The sequence below is a fragment of the Zootoca vivipara genome, chromosome 5 (genome assembly GCF_965207765.1).
Source record: "Zootoca vivipara chromosome 5, rZooViv2.hap1.1, whole genome shotgun sequence".
Lineage (NCBI taxonomy): Eukaryota > Metazoa > Chordata > Lepidosauria > Squamata > Lacertidae > Zootoca > Zootoca vivipara.
Genome location: NC_142588.1, coordinates 79,737,584 through 79,750,465, shown reverse-complemented (window position 1 = coordinate 79,750,465; position 12,882 = coordinate 79,737,584). Strand labels below are relative to the sequence as shown.

General features: G+C 40.4%; 1 protein-coding gene across 3 annotated transcripts in view; it reads left to right on the top strand.

Annotated features, from left to right (window-relative positions):
• The window catches only part of SI (sucrase-isomaltase), a 149,130-nt gene that overhangs the window by 123,714 nt on the left and 12,534 nt on the right, over positions 1 to 12,882 (top strand). For all 3 annotated transcript variants that reach the window (XM_060274411.2, XM_088669160.1, XM_035132460.3), the window contains 13 exons: positions 621 to 791; positions 1,737 to 1,886; positions 2,351 to 2,557; positions 3,624 to 3,778; positions 6,275 to 6,443; positions 7,356 to 7,452; positions 7,557 to 7,669; positions 7,947 to 8,072; positions 9,288 to 9,416; positions 10,505 to 10,615; positions 10,795 to 10,857; positions 11,375 to 11,491; positions 12,280 to 12,364. In XM_060274411.2, coding sequence (XP_060130394.2) covers positions 621 to 791; positions 1,737 to 1,886; positions 2,351 to 2,557; positions 3,624 to 3,778; positions 6,275 to 6,443; positions 7,356 to 7,452; positions 7,557 to 7,669; positions 7,947 to 8,072; positions 9,288 to 9,416; positions 10,505 to 10,615; positions 10,795 to 10,857; positions 11,375 to 11,491; positions 12,280 to 12,364 — 1,693 coding nt within the window. The remainder of the gene's footprint in view (positions 1 to 620; positions 792 to 1,736; positions 1,887 to 2,350; positions 2,558 to 3,623; positions 3,779 to 6,274; positions 6,444 to 7,355; positions 7,453 to 7,556; positions 7,670 to 7,946; positions 8,073 to 9,287; positions 9,417 to 10,504; positions 10,616 to 10,794; positions 10,858 to 11,374; positions 11,492 to 12,279; positions 12,365 to 12,882) is intronic.

Below are 12,882 nucleotides of genomic sequence, written 5' to 3'. Positions count from 1 at the left end.
TGTAGAATTAGGTCTTTTTGAGCCTATTGATCTCTGCAACTATTTACAAATTGATTGACTGACAGACAGGCACTGCCCTTATATGTTTCTTCTATTGAATTAAAATAGCAAACCCCTGATGTGATGAATCGGTACATTTGCACCTGCATATAATTGTCCTGCACGTAGCAACAGGTTTCAGAACATTTGCAGTAGATCTACAAAAACAAACAATGAAAAAAGAAATAAACACACACACACACACAAACACACAAATTTGGTCAAGAAACCTTAGAGTGTGCAATTAGTTTCTATTTTAGTTGGGTTGTCCCACAGTAATTAGTAATGTTCTAATTAAATTGTTCAAAATAGATGTTTAATAGCCATCTCTGGCAGTTTTAGAAGTCAAAATCTGGCTAACAATCCAAGTGTGTTGAGCAGTTGTACATGCAAATAGATTTGTAGAATTTGGTATCATAAATGCTTTGCTAATACATTTGTGCAATGTCCGCCATCTTGATGCTATTTCTCAAGCAAAAGTTTGTATGGTGAAATCGGACTGTGGAGCAAGAGAGAGGCTGTGACAAGCAATTGTGAAATCATAAATAACAGTATGAAAAAAATCCCACCCTTTCTTTCAGAATGCTTTGGACATCAGCCTCGCCCACGAGGGATATTTTGACCCAAACAACTTAAAATTCAGTGAAATTAAAATTTTAGGACTGTCAAGCAAACCTGTTAATGTTATCGTGTTTCAAAATGGTGCACCAATCTCATCCAGTCATAATGAGACCTATGATCCTTCAACTCAGGTAAGGAAAAAATATTAACACTATGAACCACTTTCATTACTTAAGAGAATTTCTCCAAATCTATGCATTAGGTGTACATTCATTTTGGTACTATTCTCATGCTTACAGAGACACCAGAATACTTACTTTAGTAAAAAGTTCTTCTTGTGCACCATTAAATCCCACGTATTTTTTTTTCTAATTGAAGGGGGAGGGGGAATAAAAATTGTGGTTGTATTCAGTTCCACGCTGCTTGGGTCTTGGAGGCAGGTAACAGGGTGCAGGGGTGCACAAAGCATTGTTTGCTTTGTGATGACTTGCTGGGAAAATAATGTCTCCAGCCAGGTATGAGCCCTTGTGAAGCTGCAAATGAAACCATTCAGGCTCTGTGCCCTGCAGTAAGCTTCATTTGGTGGTTACAGTATGTCTCGGGTCCCAATTAGCTCTCAAGAGTGTCACCTCTTTCAAACTGCATCATCCAGCATCCTCAATATTCTGCCTTCATCAGTAGCTAATAATTCAGGTCTTTGCTACCATATTTAATCTAACTTGCTTGTCTTCCGCATCCTAGACAGTTTTCTCCTTTGCTTGTTGATGATCTCTACCCCTAGACTTCAAACCCAGTTCCCACTATTTGACCTATTGAAATTGCCTGTCTTGACATGGAACCTCTGAGTTCCACTTGGCTGCCGTCCCTGGGGAAATTTCTCCATGGCATCTCGGGTTATTATAGATGAACTGAGAAAGTGGCTTCTTCCCAATGTTCCATTTCCTTTTGCTATCACCTGCTGTCATATACAGTTATAGATATGTTTGTATGCTGCAAAGAGCCAACCCTACTTCATATAAACTAATTAAATAAAACTACATTTCATTTTTTAAAAAACAAAAACGAGGCTGCTGTTTAATGTACACAGAACTGTGAAATGATTTTTGTCATCTGTTGCTGTTGTTGTATTTCCAAAGCTCTTGCGCATTGAAGGTCTCCAGCTTGCACTGGGGCAAAAGTATACCTTGAAATGGGGGCAGCCTACTGAAGATACAGAAAAATTTAATTGTTATCCATACCCAGAACCAACACAAAGCACTTGTGAAGAACGTGGCTGTTTCTGGGAGGTAAGCAACTGGGAATTGGTGAAATGGAACCATTTGATGTGCTAATACGCAGGCACACCTTTCTGAAAAAATTACCCAGTTTCTGAATCTCATCTGATACCATTTCGTTTTGTGATGATGAATTTTAATTTTGATCTGAAACTATGGGAATGAAAGACTTTCTTTCTTTCTTTCTTTCTTTCTTTCTTTCTTTCTTTCTTTCTTTCTTTTTTTCTTTCTTTCAGATTTGCAGTTCTACGCCAATATTGGCTTCTTATGGGCAGTTTTAGCTGAGTTTGTTTTGTTTTTAAAGTTGCTTTGACCATTATTTTACTTGTGATAGATACCCTTAAATTTTTCTTTAAGCTCTTTGTATGCCTTAGCCCTCATTAGTCCGACCATTGCCCATTATCAATCCTATTTACTGTTTATCACTGAAGCCTCTCTCATAGTGTTGACTTACTTAATATGGTATTTTATTTCAGGTTGTCTCTACTCCTGGTGTGCCACACTGCTTTTATCCCAAGAATTATGGCTACACTGCCAGTAACATTCAACACAGTGCTGAGGGCGTGACAGCTAATCTGCAGAGGAACGCAATCTATCCTAATCCATATGGGTCTCGTTCTCCAGCTGTTGACCAGCTTCGCTTGGTAGTGACCTACCATTACAACAACATGCTGCAGTTTAAGGTAAACTGTAATCTCCTGGAGTAGACCCCCCCCCTTAAGATGCTACAGCTATCAAACCTTTCCCAAGGATGGCGCTCTTAATAAACCCTTTTGGTGCATCATCTCAGTTCCATGACATGATAATCTCATCATTGCAGCTGTTCCTGGAGAAAAGTACTTTCAGTATGCAGACATCAAAGGCTTATCCACACTTACATTTTGTTCTGTTCTTTCCAGGCACAGGTTCGTACTTAAGAGCTCTGTGTCTGAGTGTTGTTTTTTGGGTTTGGTTTGTTTGTTTTTTTCCCCAGAGCTTTCTCCACAAAAACCTGTTCTTTAGTGCTTAATTGGAGCAAACAGCAATTCAGGTTTTCTGCAGATTGCCATTTGCTCCAATTGAGTTATAAATAGTGGAAAGTTCCAGAGCAAAAAAAAAGAGTGGGGGGAGCACTTGGACACGAAGCATTTAAGAGCAGACTACCGTATATCTGGAAAGAGTGGAGGAAAAGGAAGTGTGGATAAGCCCTGAAATGTATCCAAGTGCATTCTACCCAGAGAAGACCCATTGAAATTAATAGATGAAGGTTAGTCATGCTCATTAATTTCAAAGGGTCTCCTTGGAGTGGAACAAACATTGCAGACAACCCATTAGAATGTGCATGATAAGGAAGCTTTGAAAGGTCAATGCCAACCAGTGGAGCACTTTTACAATGGGGCACTATTAGGGCCCTTTTTCTCTCTCTGGCTGCCCTTTGCCAGCTGGCCAACACAATTTTATTCTATGAAGCTCTTGCCAGCTGAAGTCATTTTTGATTGTGACTTCTACCATGGATGCTTTTGAATATATATATTTTAAAGCACCTTTTACTCATTGAGTGTGCAACGTATTAAACGGTGATTTTAAATTGGCGTGAGCTGTGCATGGGCATTGGAAGGGTGGGGTAGAGATTCTCATGTAAATAAAATGGGTAATAAACAGTAGTTGAACTGTCCTTTCACATTGACTCTTATAGACAAACAGGTCCTTGTGATGTTTGGTTTTATTGCATATCTTATGCATGCTTGAAGAATGCTCCCTTCTCCGTAGATCTATGATCCCAACCACAAGAGATACGAAGTTCCAGTCCCGCTCTTCACGCCAAGCAGCTCTCAAAGTACAGAAGCTAGTCGGCTGTATCAAGTGGACATTGTGAACAATCCATTTGGCCTTCAGATCCGACGCAAAAGTACAGGAACTATTATGTAAGTGGAACCTTGGATTTTATTGATAGATTTATTTCAACAAGGATCAGCGGGAAAACACCCTTGAACCAAGGTCTTAATTTGCCTATGATGCTATGGTATCATTCACACACATTCAGACAAGGAAGGTGTCTGTCTGTGTGTGTGTGTGTGTGTGTGTGTGTGTGTGTGTGTGTGTGTCTTGTTATTTCCACTAAAGATTTATCAAGCATCCTGGAGTCTCCCTGGCCAACCACTCTTCTTGGTCTCAAAAAGCCCCATAGAAGGTGTTACCACCATGCAGATAAAACACACTTAAAGTGCATGGTTTCTCCCAGAGAATCCTGAGAACTGTAGTTTCTGAAGGGTGCTAGGAGTCGTAGCTCTGCGAGGGCTAAACTACAGTACCCGGGATTATTTCTGCTCTAAATGGATGTTGAAATGTAGGCCTCAGGAAAAACTGTTTCACGATACTTATTGCCTGACCAGTGGTCTAACACCCCTTTTGTTAATGTGGTGTGTGTGTGTGTGTGTGTGTGTGAATTTTCTTGAACTTTTCTCTCCCAGTTGATAATTTTAATGTGTATGTTTTTTCCTCATTAATTGAAGGGGAATGCATGCTTGTTCATTTGTTTTGAAAAGGGTAAATGCTTAGCATAGCACTAGAGGGCTGCCAGATCTAAATATGTCTCTCATGGATGTCATTCCATCATGACATCTATAATAACTGAGATCATTATGAGGATTTGATGTGAGGTTGCTGGAGAGGGTTTGTGCTGTCTACCTCCACCTATACGCTGCTTGTTCTTTTTAGAAATTAATAAAAAATACTACAAAAATGCAGTGAGTAATTCCCCCCCCCCAAATGAAGACATATCCTGGTAAACATTGCCCCTGGAACATCTCACCCACTCACTGAAGTGTGGAGCATGTAAACTATGCTCAAATATTTGCTGGGTTAAAAAAAAAATCACTGCAGGCAAGTGCACGTTTACTTTGCTAAAACAAATAGATTATGAATTTAATCTAACATGTATGTTCACATCAAGAGGGCATTGTATTATCAATGTAGTGACGCAGAGAGAGATGTACTGGAGGGAAATTAAAGTTCTGAACAAAATTTGAAAATATCAAAGCTAGGAAGCTTGGAAGCTAGGACAAGTGTGTCATAACTCTAAAAATCTGGGGTGTGGGTGTGGAGATTTTTGGAATAATCTGTAGGTTTAGGACAAATATTTTTGTTCTGATGACAACTGGCCAATTACTTACATATTCTTTTCCAGAAGAAAAGTGTCCTCGGTTTGAATCTCACTGATTCTGTAATAAAATTAGCAATGACTCAGAACATTTCTATGCACTTAAACACCAAAGAGGTTAAAGATGTGCCTATATCATACTAAGAGAAAAGTTGAGAAATACAGAGCAGTGACCGGTAGTATGTGGTACCCACATCCCAGAAACTGAGACCTTCAGGTATAGGGTGGTATATAAGTTCAACAAATAAAATAAACTATATTCTTTTTATTTTTCACCACCACCCCTGATTGTGGAAGGAGATGGGTGGGAATGAGCTCAGTGGCCCCTCACCTTACTCATTCACATGTCAATCCACCACTATTCTTGCATTTCTCCTCTGTGTTTTGAGGGCTAGCTATCTAGAGCATGGAAGCTGCTCTACTTTAGTAGGCTCCCTGTATAATTAAGCACCCTGAAAGAGAAGGTTTATACGATCTGTGTGAGAGTCTATTGGAATGGAGCAGATACCCCACTGCAGACATTCTGCCTCCAACATGGGGGAGGGGGGGGGGGCTGCAGGGATGAGGACATGTGGGGTGGCAAACAGCCAACAATTATGCCCCTACTCTTCTTTGGGGGTGGGAGAAAATATAAGGTTAGAGTAAGTTGGGTTTCTCTGTCGTCCGGCCAAAAGGTACACACGTGTGTGTGTGTGTGTGTGTGTGTGTGTGTGTGTGTGTGAGAGAGAGAGAGAGAGAGAGAGAGAGAGAGAGAGAGAGAGAGAGAGAGAGAGAGAATGTATGGTAGATAGGCCTACTTCAGAAATACACATTTGGAAAATAACTTAATGTGAAGTTGCCACCTAAGTTCAACTGGAGCCAATACCCTGGCTCTTATCTTGAAAATGTGGCCACGTGTTTTTTCTTGATTTCAGAAGCATTGATTGTTTCTTGGCTATCTCCCATGAGAAATGACCACTTTTCTGGTTTGCATGAGTTGTACCATATGACATAGACCACACACATCCAACTCCAAAGAGACTGCAGTCTACTCACAGTATAAAAGAACTGGCAGTGATCTACCCATTGTCACTGGAGTTATTGAGGTTTTTATTTTTTTTAAGGAAGGCTAAGTTGTTGAGCTTTTAATTTTTATTTTATTATTTTTAGAAAATGTCTCAGGGGGTCCAAAGATAAACCAGGGACATCCCGCGATTGACCAGTAGATCACGATCAACCTGTTGGACATGCCTGATATAGACTAACCATCCTTCTTTTGCAGCTGGAATTCTCAGGTGCCGGGCTTCACCTTCAGTGACATGTTCATTCAGATTACTACTCGCCTACCGTCACAGTATGTGTACGGATTTGGAGAAACTGAGCACACTCAGTTCCGGAGGGATATGAACTGGCAGACCTGGGGAATGTTCACAAAAGATCAACCACCTGGTGTAAGCCGAGTTCTTGCTCACTCTTCTGCTTCTTTCTCAGTTTGTGTCACTGTCTCAGTTTTCCTACTTTGGACTTGCCTCCTTTCCTAAACAGCAAAAATAATTTTGAATTTTTTAGAAAGCAATGAACATCTTTTAAAAGGAAAAGAATGAGTGCTGTAAATTTATAATATGGTAATTTGGAGTATAAAAATGGTTGGGGGAAGGGATAATGTTAGGAGTTTCCTACCAGATTTCTGTTATTAGGCGGTCAATATGGGTTTCTTTGGGCCAACAGTTGGCCAGAGTCTTGGACTTGAGATAAACCTGTTGACAGCCTTTAATGCTCTGTTAATGTATTTCTGTGGAAGTTAGAGTGGTAGTCGGAAAAAAGTACAATGGAGAGTGTGTATCAAGGTTGCTAAGATTGCCGGAAGAAATATCAACAACCTCAGATATGCAGATGACACAACCTTGATGGCAGAAAGTGAGGAGGAATTAAAGAACCTTTTAATGAGGGTGAAAGAGGAGAGCACAAAATATGGTCTGAAGCTCAACATCAAAAAAACCAAGATCATGGCCACTTGTCCCATCACCTCCTGGCAAATAGAAGGGGAAGAAATGGAGGCAGTGAGAGATTTTACTTTCCTGGGCTCCTTGATCACTGCAGATGGTGACAGCAGTCACGAAATTAAAAGACGCCTGCTTCTTGGGAGAAAAGCAATGACAAACCTAGACAACATCTTAAAAAGCAGAGACATCAAATGTACCTCTGCTCAAAGAACTGGGGTGGTGGAGCAGTAAGAATTGTTCAGGACTCAGTTTGAGATGGCACACACCCCGGGCTTCATCCAGACATGTGTATATCTGCAGAAGAGACATGTGGACTTAAATGCAGAAGAAATGAAATCCTCCTTCCTTTACTTTTTACAGTACAAGCTGAACTCCTATGGCTTTCACCCCTTCTACATGGGACTAGAAAATGATGGAAGTGCTCATGGAGTTCTTTTGCTGAACAGCAATGCTATGGGTAAAGGAACAACCACAAAAAAAAATCTAAACATAATTTCATTTTTTGTTCATAACATTTATAGCAATCGATTATTAATTTCCTATTCCTTCTGGATTTTTTAGATGTCACCTTCCAGCCAACACCTGCCCTGACATATCGCACGATTGGAGGAGTTCTGGACTTTTACATGGTTTTAGGGCCGACGCCAGAAGAAGTAGTTCAGGAGTACACTGCAGTAAGACATCTACTGTTATAACATCCCAGTCTATCAATGGAGATTGATTTATTTTTTACCAGTTTCTCTATATGTCCATCCATTATGGATGGATCTTTGCATCATGAAGGCCATCTGTACAGAACGGATGTGTCAGTTCTTAATTTGTTTTGTGGGACTGCTTGTGTGCTACCACAGCTGGTTAGAGACCACAGCATTTTACATTTCTTTTGTACCCCCTTTCCCCATTTCAATGTTTCGTTTTGTTTCAATTCTATGATTTGTTATTCATTTGTAGCTAATTGGACGGCCTGTCATGCCACCCTATTGGGCCTTGGGATTCCAGCTTTGCCGCTACGGGTACAAAAACACCTCCGAGGTTGCCGAAGTGTACGATGCAATGAGGGCAGCTAGAATACCCTACGTAAGTGTCTTGCAGCTGTGATCCGGTGCTCTTCAGATTCCAATCGATAATTATTTTGTTGGAAGAAGATTTCAAAATGACTTAGAAAATCAGGAATATATAAATCCCAACCGAGTTCTGCATAAAACATTACCCAAAGTTCTATGCAGACAAAACCAAGGGAAGAAGAAAGAGTGGAGGAAAGAGGCACAGACCTAATTTGTATGAGAGCCAGTGTGGTGTATTGGTTAAGAGTGGTAGACTCATAATCTGGGGAACCGGGTTCGCGTCTCCGCTCCTCCACATGCAGCTGCTGGGTGACCTTGGGCTAGTCACACTTCTCTGAAGTCTCTCAGCTCCACTCACCTCACAGAGTGTTTGTTGTGGGGGAGGAGGGGAAAAGAGATTGTTTAGCCGCTTTGAGACTCCTTCGGGTAGTGATAAAGCAGGATATCAAATCCAAACTCTTCTTCTTCTTCTTCTTCTTCTTCTTCTTCTTCTTCTTCTTCTTCTTCTTCTTCTTCTTCTTCTTCTTCTTCTTCTTCTTCTGTTCAGCAAAGAAACAGCTTTGCCCTTCTCTATCCTAGTGGTATCTCAAAGTGAAAACTGTTTTAAAAATCTAAAAAAAAGCAACAAAACATTCTCAGCAAATTTAAGAAGAAGGTTTACATATTTAGGTGTATGTGTCTTAGCTATGGTTAGTTTGTGAAGTGGCCCTTCAACTTTCCTAATGCCACTTAGACATGCTTGAAATTGAACCCGATGCCTTTGCTTTTTGCCTTATAGTTTTGAATTTTAATAGTTAATAAAAACAACAACAAAAATGGGGGCTTAATTGGTTGGGCCAACCCTAGAATATATGATAATCTTATCTAAAATATGATCTGTGATGCATCTGTTTGCCCCATTCACACTATGCATGCTGTAGATGCACACTGAAAGAATCTTGGGTATTTATATATTAAATTTAAATATTGCCCTATACCTAAAGGTCTCAGGGCGGTTCACAGAATAAAGTATGCTTCTGGAGACCCCAAGATGTGGATTTGAACTTGAACAGTCTTAACTGTATTGAGGCATATTTGATATTGAATGTCCATGCTTTCTGCATTTTGCATCTTGAACATGTTGAGTTTATTTTGCATCTTGAACATGTTGAGTTTATTTTAAATTAATCATTTCCAGGTCTTCAGTTTATTTTTCACACACGTCTTTGCTGTTTTATTTTTAACACAGGATGTCCAATATACAGACATCGATTACATGGACCGGAAGCTAGACTTCACACTTGGCAAAAACTTCTCTGACCTTCCAGCTTTTGTTGAACGAATACAATCGGAAGGTTCAAGGTTCATCATCATCTTGGTTAGTAATTTTTAATCATTCTTGAGATACCATTGCGGACTGCTGGTAGCATGCATTATCGGTCCAGTACCTCAATGCACACACAAATGTACCTGTTCCTTTAGGGGAAGTGCAACCCCATCTACAACAGGCAGTCTGCTAAATTATTTGACCCTGGGAACTGTCTCTTCACAGGACCTCTGTCTCAACATGATTCAGTTTCAGTTTATTGGTTCTCATGAAGCCCATCATTGCCTCAAGACACCAATCCAACTTCTGCACAATCTCTGCTGATCAGTAGCAGCCCATGGGGTTTGGTAGAGTTGAATGCCCCCCCATTTGTGGTTGTGGGGGGCTGTGGGGGCAGGAGGATTGAGCCTACATGGTATACAGGTGGAGCCAATCCAGTGCTGTGCCAGTGTGTTCTGCCCAGTCCTAACCAGCTTTTGTCTGCTTTATCTAATAAAATCAGAATGTTCAAGGATCATTGCCACGATGCTTAGCTCTTCAAGCTTTCTTGAGCTATCATTATGCACTTTGGATAATATGTAGTTTTCATTATGCACTCTTGGATAGCTTGCATTACCAGTCCTGGCAATATAATAACCATGGTTCTGGATCAGACCAAGGCTCCGTTTGCACCAGTATCTCATTTCCAACCATGGACGGTCAGATACCTCCAGGAGTCATCAAGGCAACAACTTTCACCTACTCATTGTTCCCCAGGATCTGATAAACAGAGAGGCAATTCCCCCCAAAACCTATCACAGTGAAATTTATAAACTATGCAAAAGTTGAATAAGGAACTCCTTCTATATAATCCCTTGAAATAACTGGATGAGGACTTGCTCTGGGTTTCCCTTCCATCAGAGGTCATGCTGCTGTCCTTATTCTTTTTGTGATTCTCTACCACAAAGAGCTTCATTAGCATCACTCACTGGATTCTTTCGGAAACTGAGGCTGAAAACCTGCATCCTCCAAGAAGGTTGGGGTGGGTGGGTGGAAGAAGTGATGTCATGTACAGAGCAGAATGAATGAATGAATGAGTGGGAAGCATTAGCACTGCTCATTTAATGTTAACAGTAAAAGTATTTTCAATTTTCCCTTAGGATCCAGCCATATCAGGCAATGAAACTGAACCATATAACACCTTCACAAGTGGCGTTCAGGAGGATGTTTTTATCAAGTGGATCAACAGTTCAGACATCGCATGGGCGAAGGTATTGTTGCAAAATGTCATTGCCTTACTTGTTGCAACCAAAATTCAGTTTGATGAAAAGCATAGTTTGCCCCTATGCACCCTCCTACCCAGCCCGTCATTAAATAAAAGCATAGATTGTTTCCAGATGCATACAAGAATTCAGTGTATCTAACTCTACACTTCTTCCTTTCCCACAAGGTGTGGCCAGATTATCCCAATGTAACCATTGATGAAAATGCAAGTTTGGAAGTTCAACTGCAGGTACTTTAAAAAAAAAGCACAACAAGTTTCCTCAATTATCTCTCAGTGGTTACGGAAAATCTCAGTCCTGATCATTTCTTTTTTTAAAAAAACTCCTATGGCCGATGGCAGTAATGGTGTATGTCCACAACAGAGTTCTTTGGTTGAATTTATTCTTTAGTGTTTAAAGTATATAGTTTGTCAAAGCAGAGAAGTGCAGTGCACTAACTGGAGTTACTTAATTTTCCAGGCTTCCTCCCAGTCATCTTCGGTGAGGTGTTTGCTGTGGTGTGTGTGTTGAGAGGGGGTGTGTGGGTCCATTCTGTGAATTTCACTGCATAGAGTTGCCTGTTGGGCACCAGTTTTCAATGCTGTTTTCTCCCAGCTTTCTCACGCAATATTTGAACATGCTGCCGATTGCTTTATTTTTATATGTGTATTCTATTTTGTTTTGCAAAGCCCCTTGGAACCTTTGTGAAAGGGGTGGTATGGAATTATTTTAATTTTCTTCCTTGCTCTGTGTTTTTTTTTTTATCAGCTGTACCGGGCTTATGTCGCTTTCCCAGATTTCTTGCGCAATTCTACATCGCAGTGGTGGCAAAGAGAGCTAGTGGACTATCATGCCAATGTACTCAAATATGATGGGCTATGGACTGTAAGTATCACATGCTGTGAGTTTTCTCTGCTGCCTCTCAGTCCAAGGTCTCGATATCCCCATTCAGAAATGGTTGAGTCTGTTGCTCCATTTGGTCCTGCCAGTCCCAGATGGGGTTAGCATTGCTCCTAAGTAGCACAGCCATGCCATAAATTGAAAGCATTCTTATATGATCTTCATCACTCGTGGAGAATCCTAGGATCTGTAGTTTGTTAAGGGTGCCAGAAGATGTAGGTCTTTTCCCCTAGCATGCACAAAGCTTGGAAAGTGATTGCCACGCCCATTAGAAATATACCCTCCTTCCAACCCAGGTAGTGGCATCATGAAGACAGAGAGGAGGGTGTAGCTCTTCCACTCTCCTTTTCAATTGACCTGGCACATCCCAGAGTAGTATGAGTAGCCATTGGGAAGAAGAAAAAACATCACAAGGTTACTCAGCACACTATTGCACAGCAAGGAAGAGGGAGAAGGAAAGAGTTGGTTTGGTTTGTCCACCAACCTGCAACTAGTATTCTTCCCACTGGATGGAAAATTGAAGCTAACTGGGGGAGGAATGGTTTAGAGAATGCAAACTGGGAGGAAGGTGTTTGAGGTGAGCATTTGTGAATTTCTGCTCTGAGCTGAAGCTTGGAGATGCTCACCAGCATTTACCAAATGATTTATAGAATGGTGTTTGAGGTGAATGTTTATGAACTACTGAATTTTTGCTTTGAGCTGTAGTTTGGGTATGCACATCAGAATATGCTCATTCATTTTTTTATATTTCGGAATTTCAAACTATATTTTAGGACATGAATGAACCATCCAACTTCATTGACGGAGATGTTGGTGGCTGCAGGGATCAAGACTTAAACAAACCTCCCTATATGCCAGGTAAGAGTAGTTCCTAAGACACACAGGTTCCCTTGGATCAGTGAGACTTAAATTAGGAATAATAACCTTGGTATTATTATAAAATGTATTTATTCATTTATTACTCACTTTACAGGATTTGAGACTACATCTGGCTAACTTAGACTTGTGTTATTCAAGCACCCAAAAATGCTCAGCTGCTTTACACCTAGTTTCACTTAACATATTTGTTGATTTTTCACCTCTGTGTGCTTCCCTTCAAACAGCACCAGAAATTTTACATTTGTTCTAATATTTCATTTCAAAAATAAATTCCTCCTCGTAAGGTTATCTATTCTGAACCTTTACAATACGCCCCATTAAACATCTAAATAAATGGTATATAATAATTCTTCCATACAACTGCAGACTCCCTTACTGGTTGCCTTGACATACAGTTGAGATCCCTGTAGGTATTATTTATAATTTGCCAGTGGTCCTTATCTGGAATCCCTGTCAGTGTGATAGGTATTCTCTCTGTGTGTTTTCTGTAATACAAT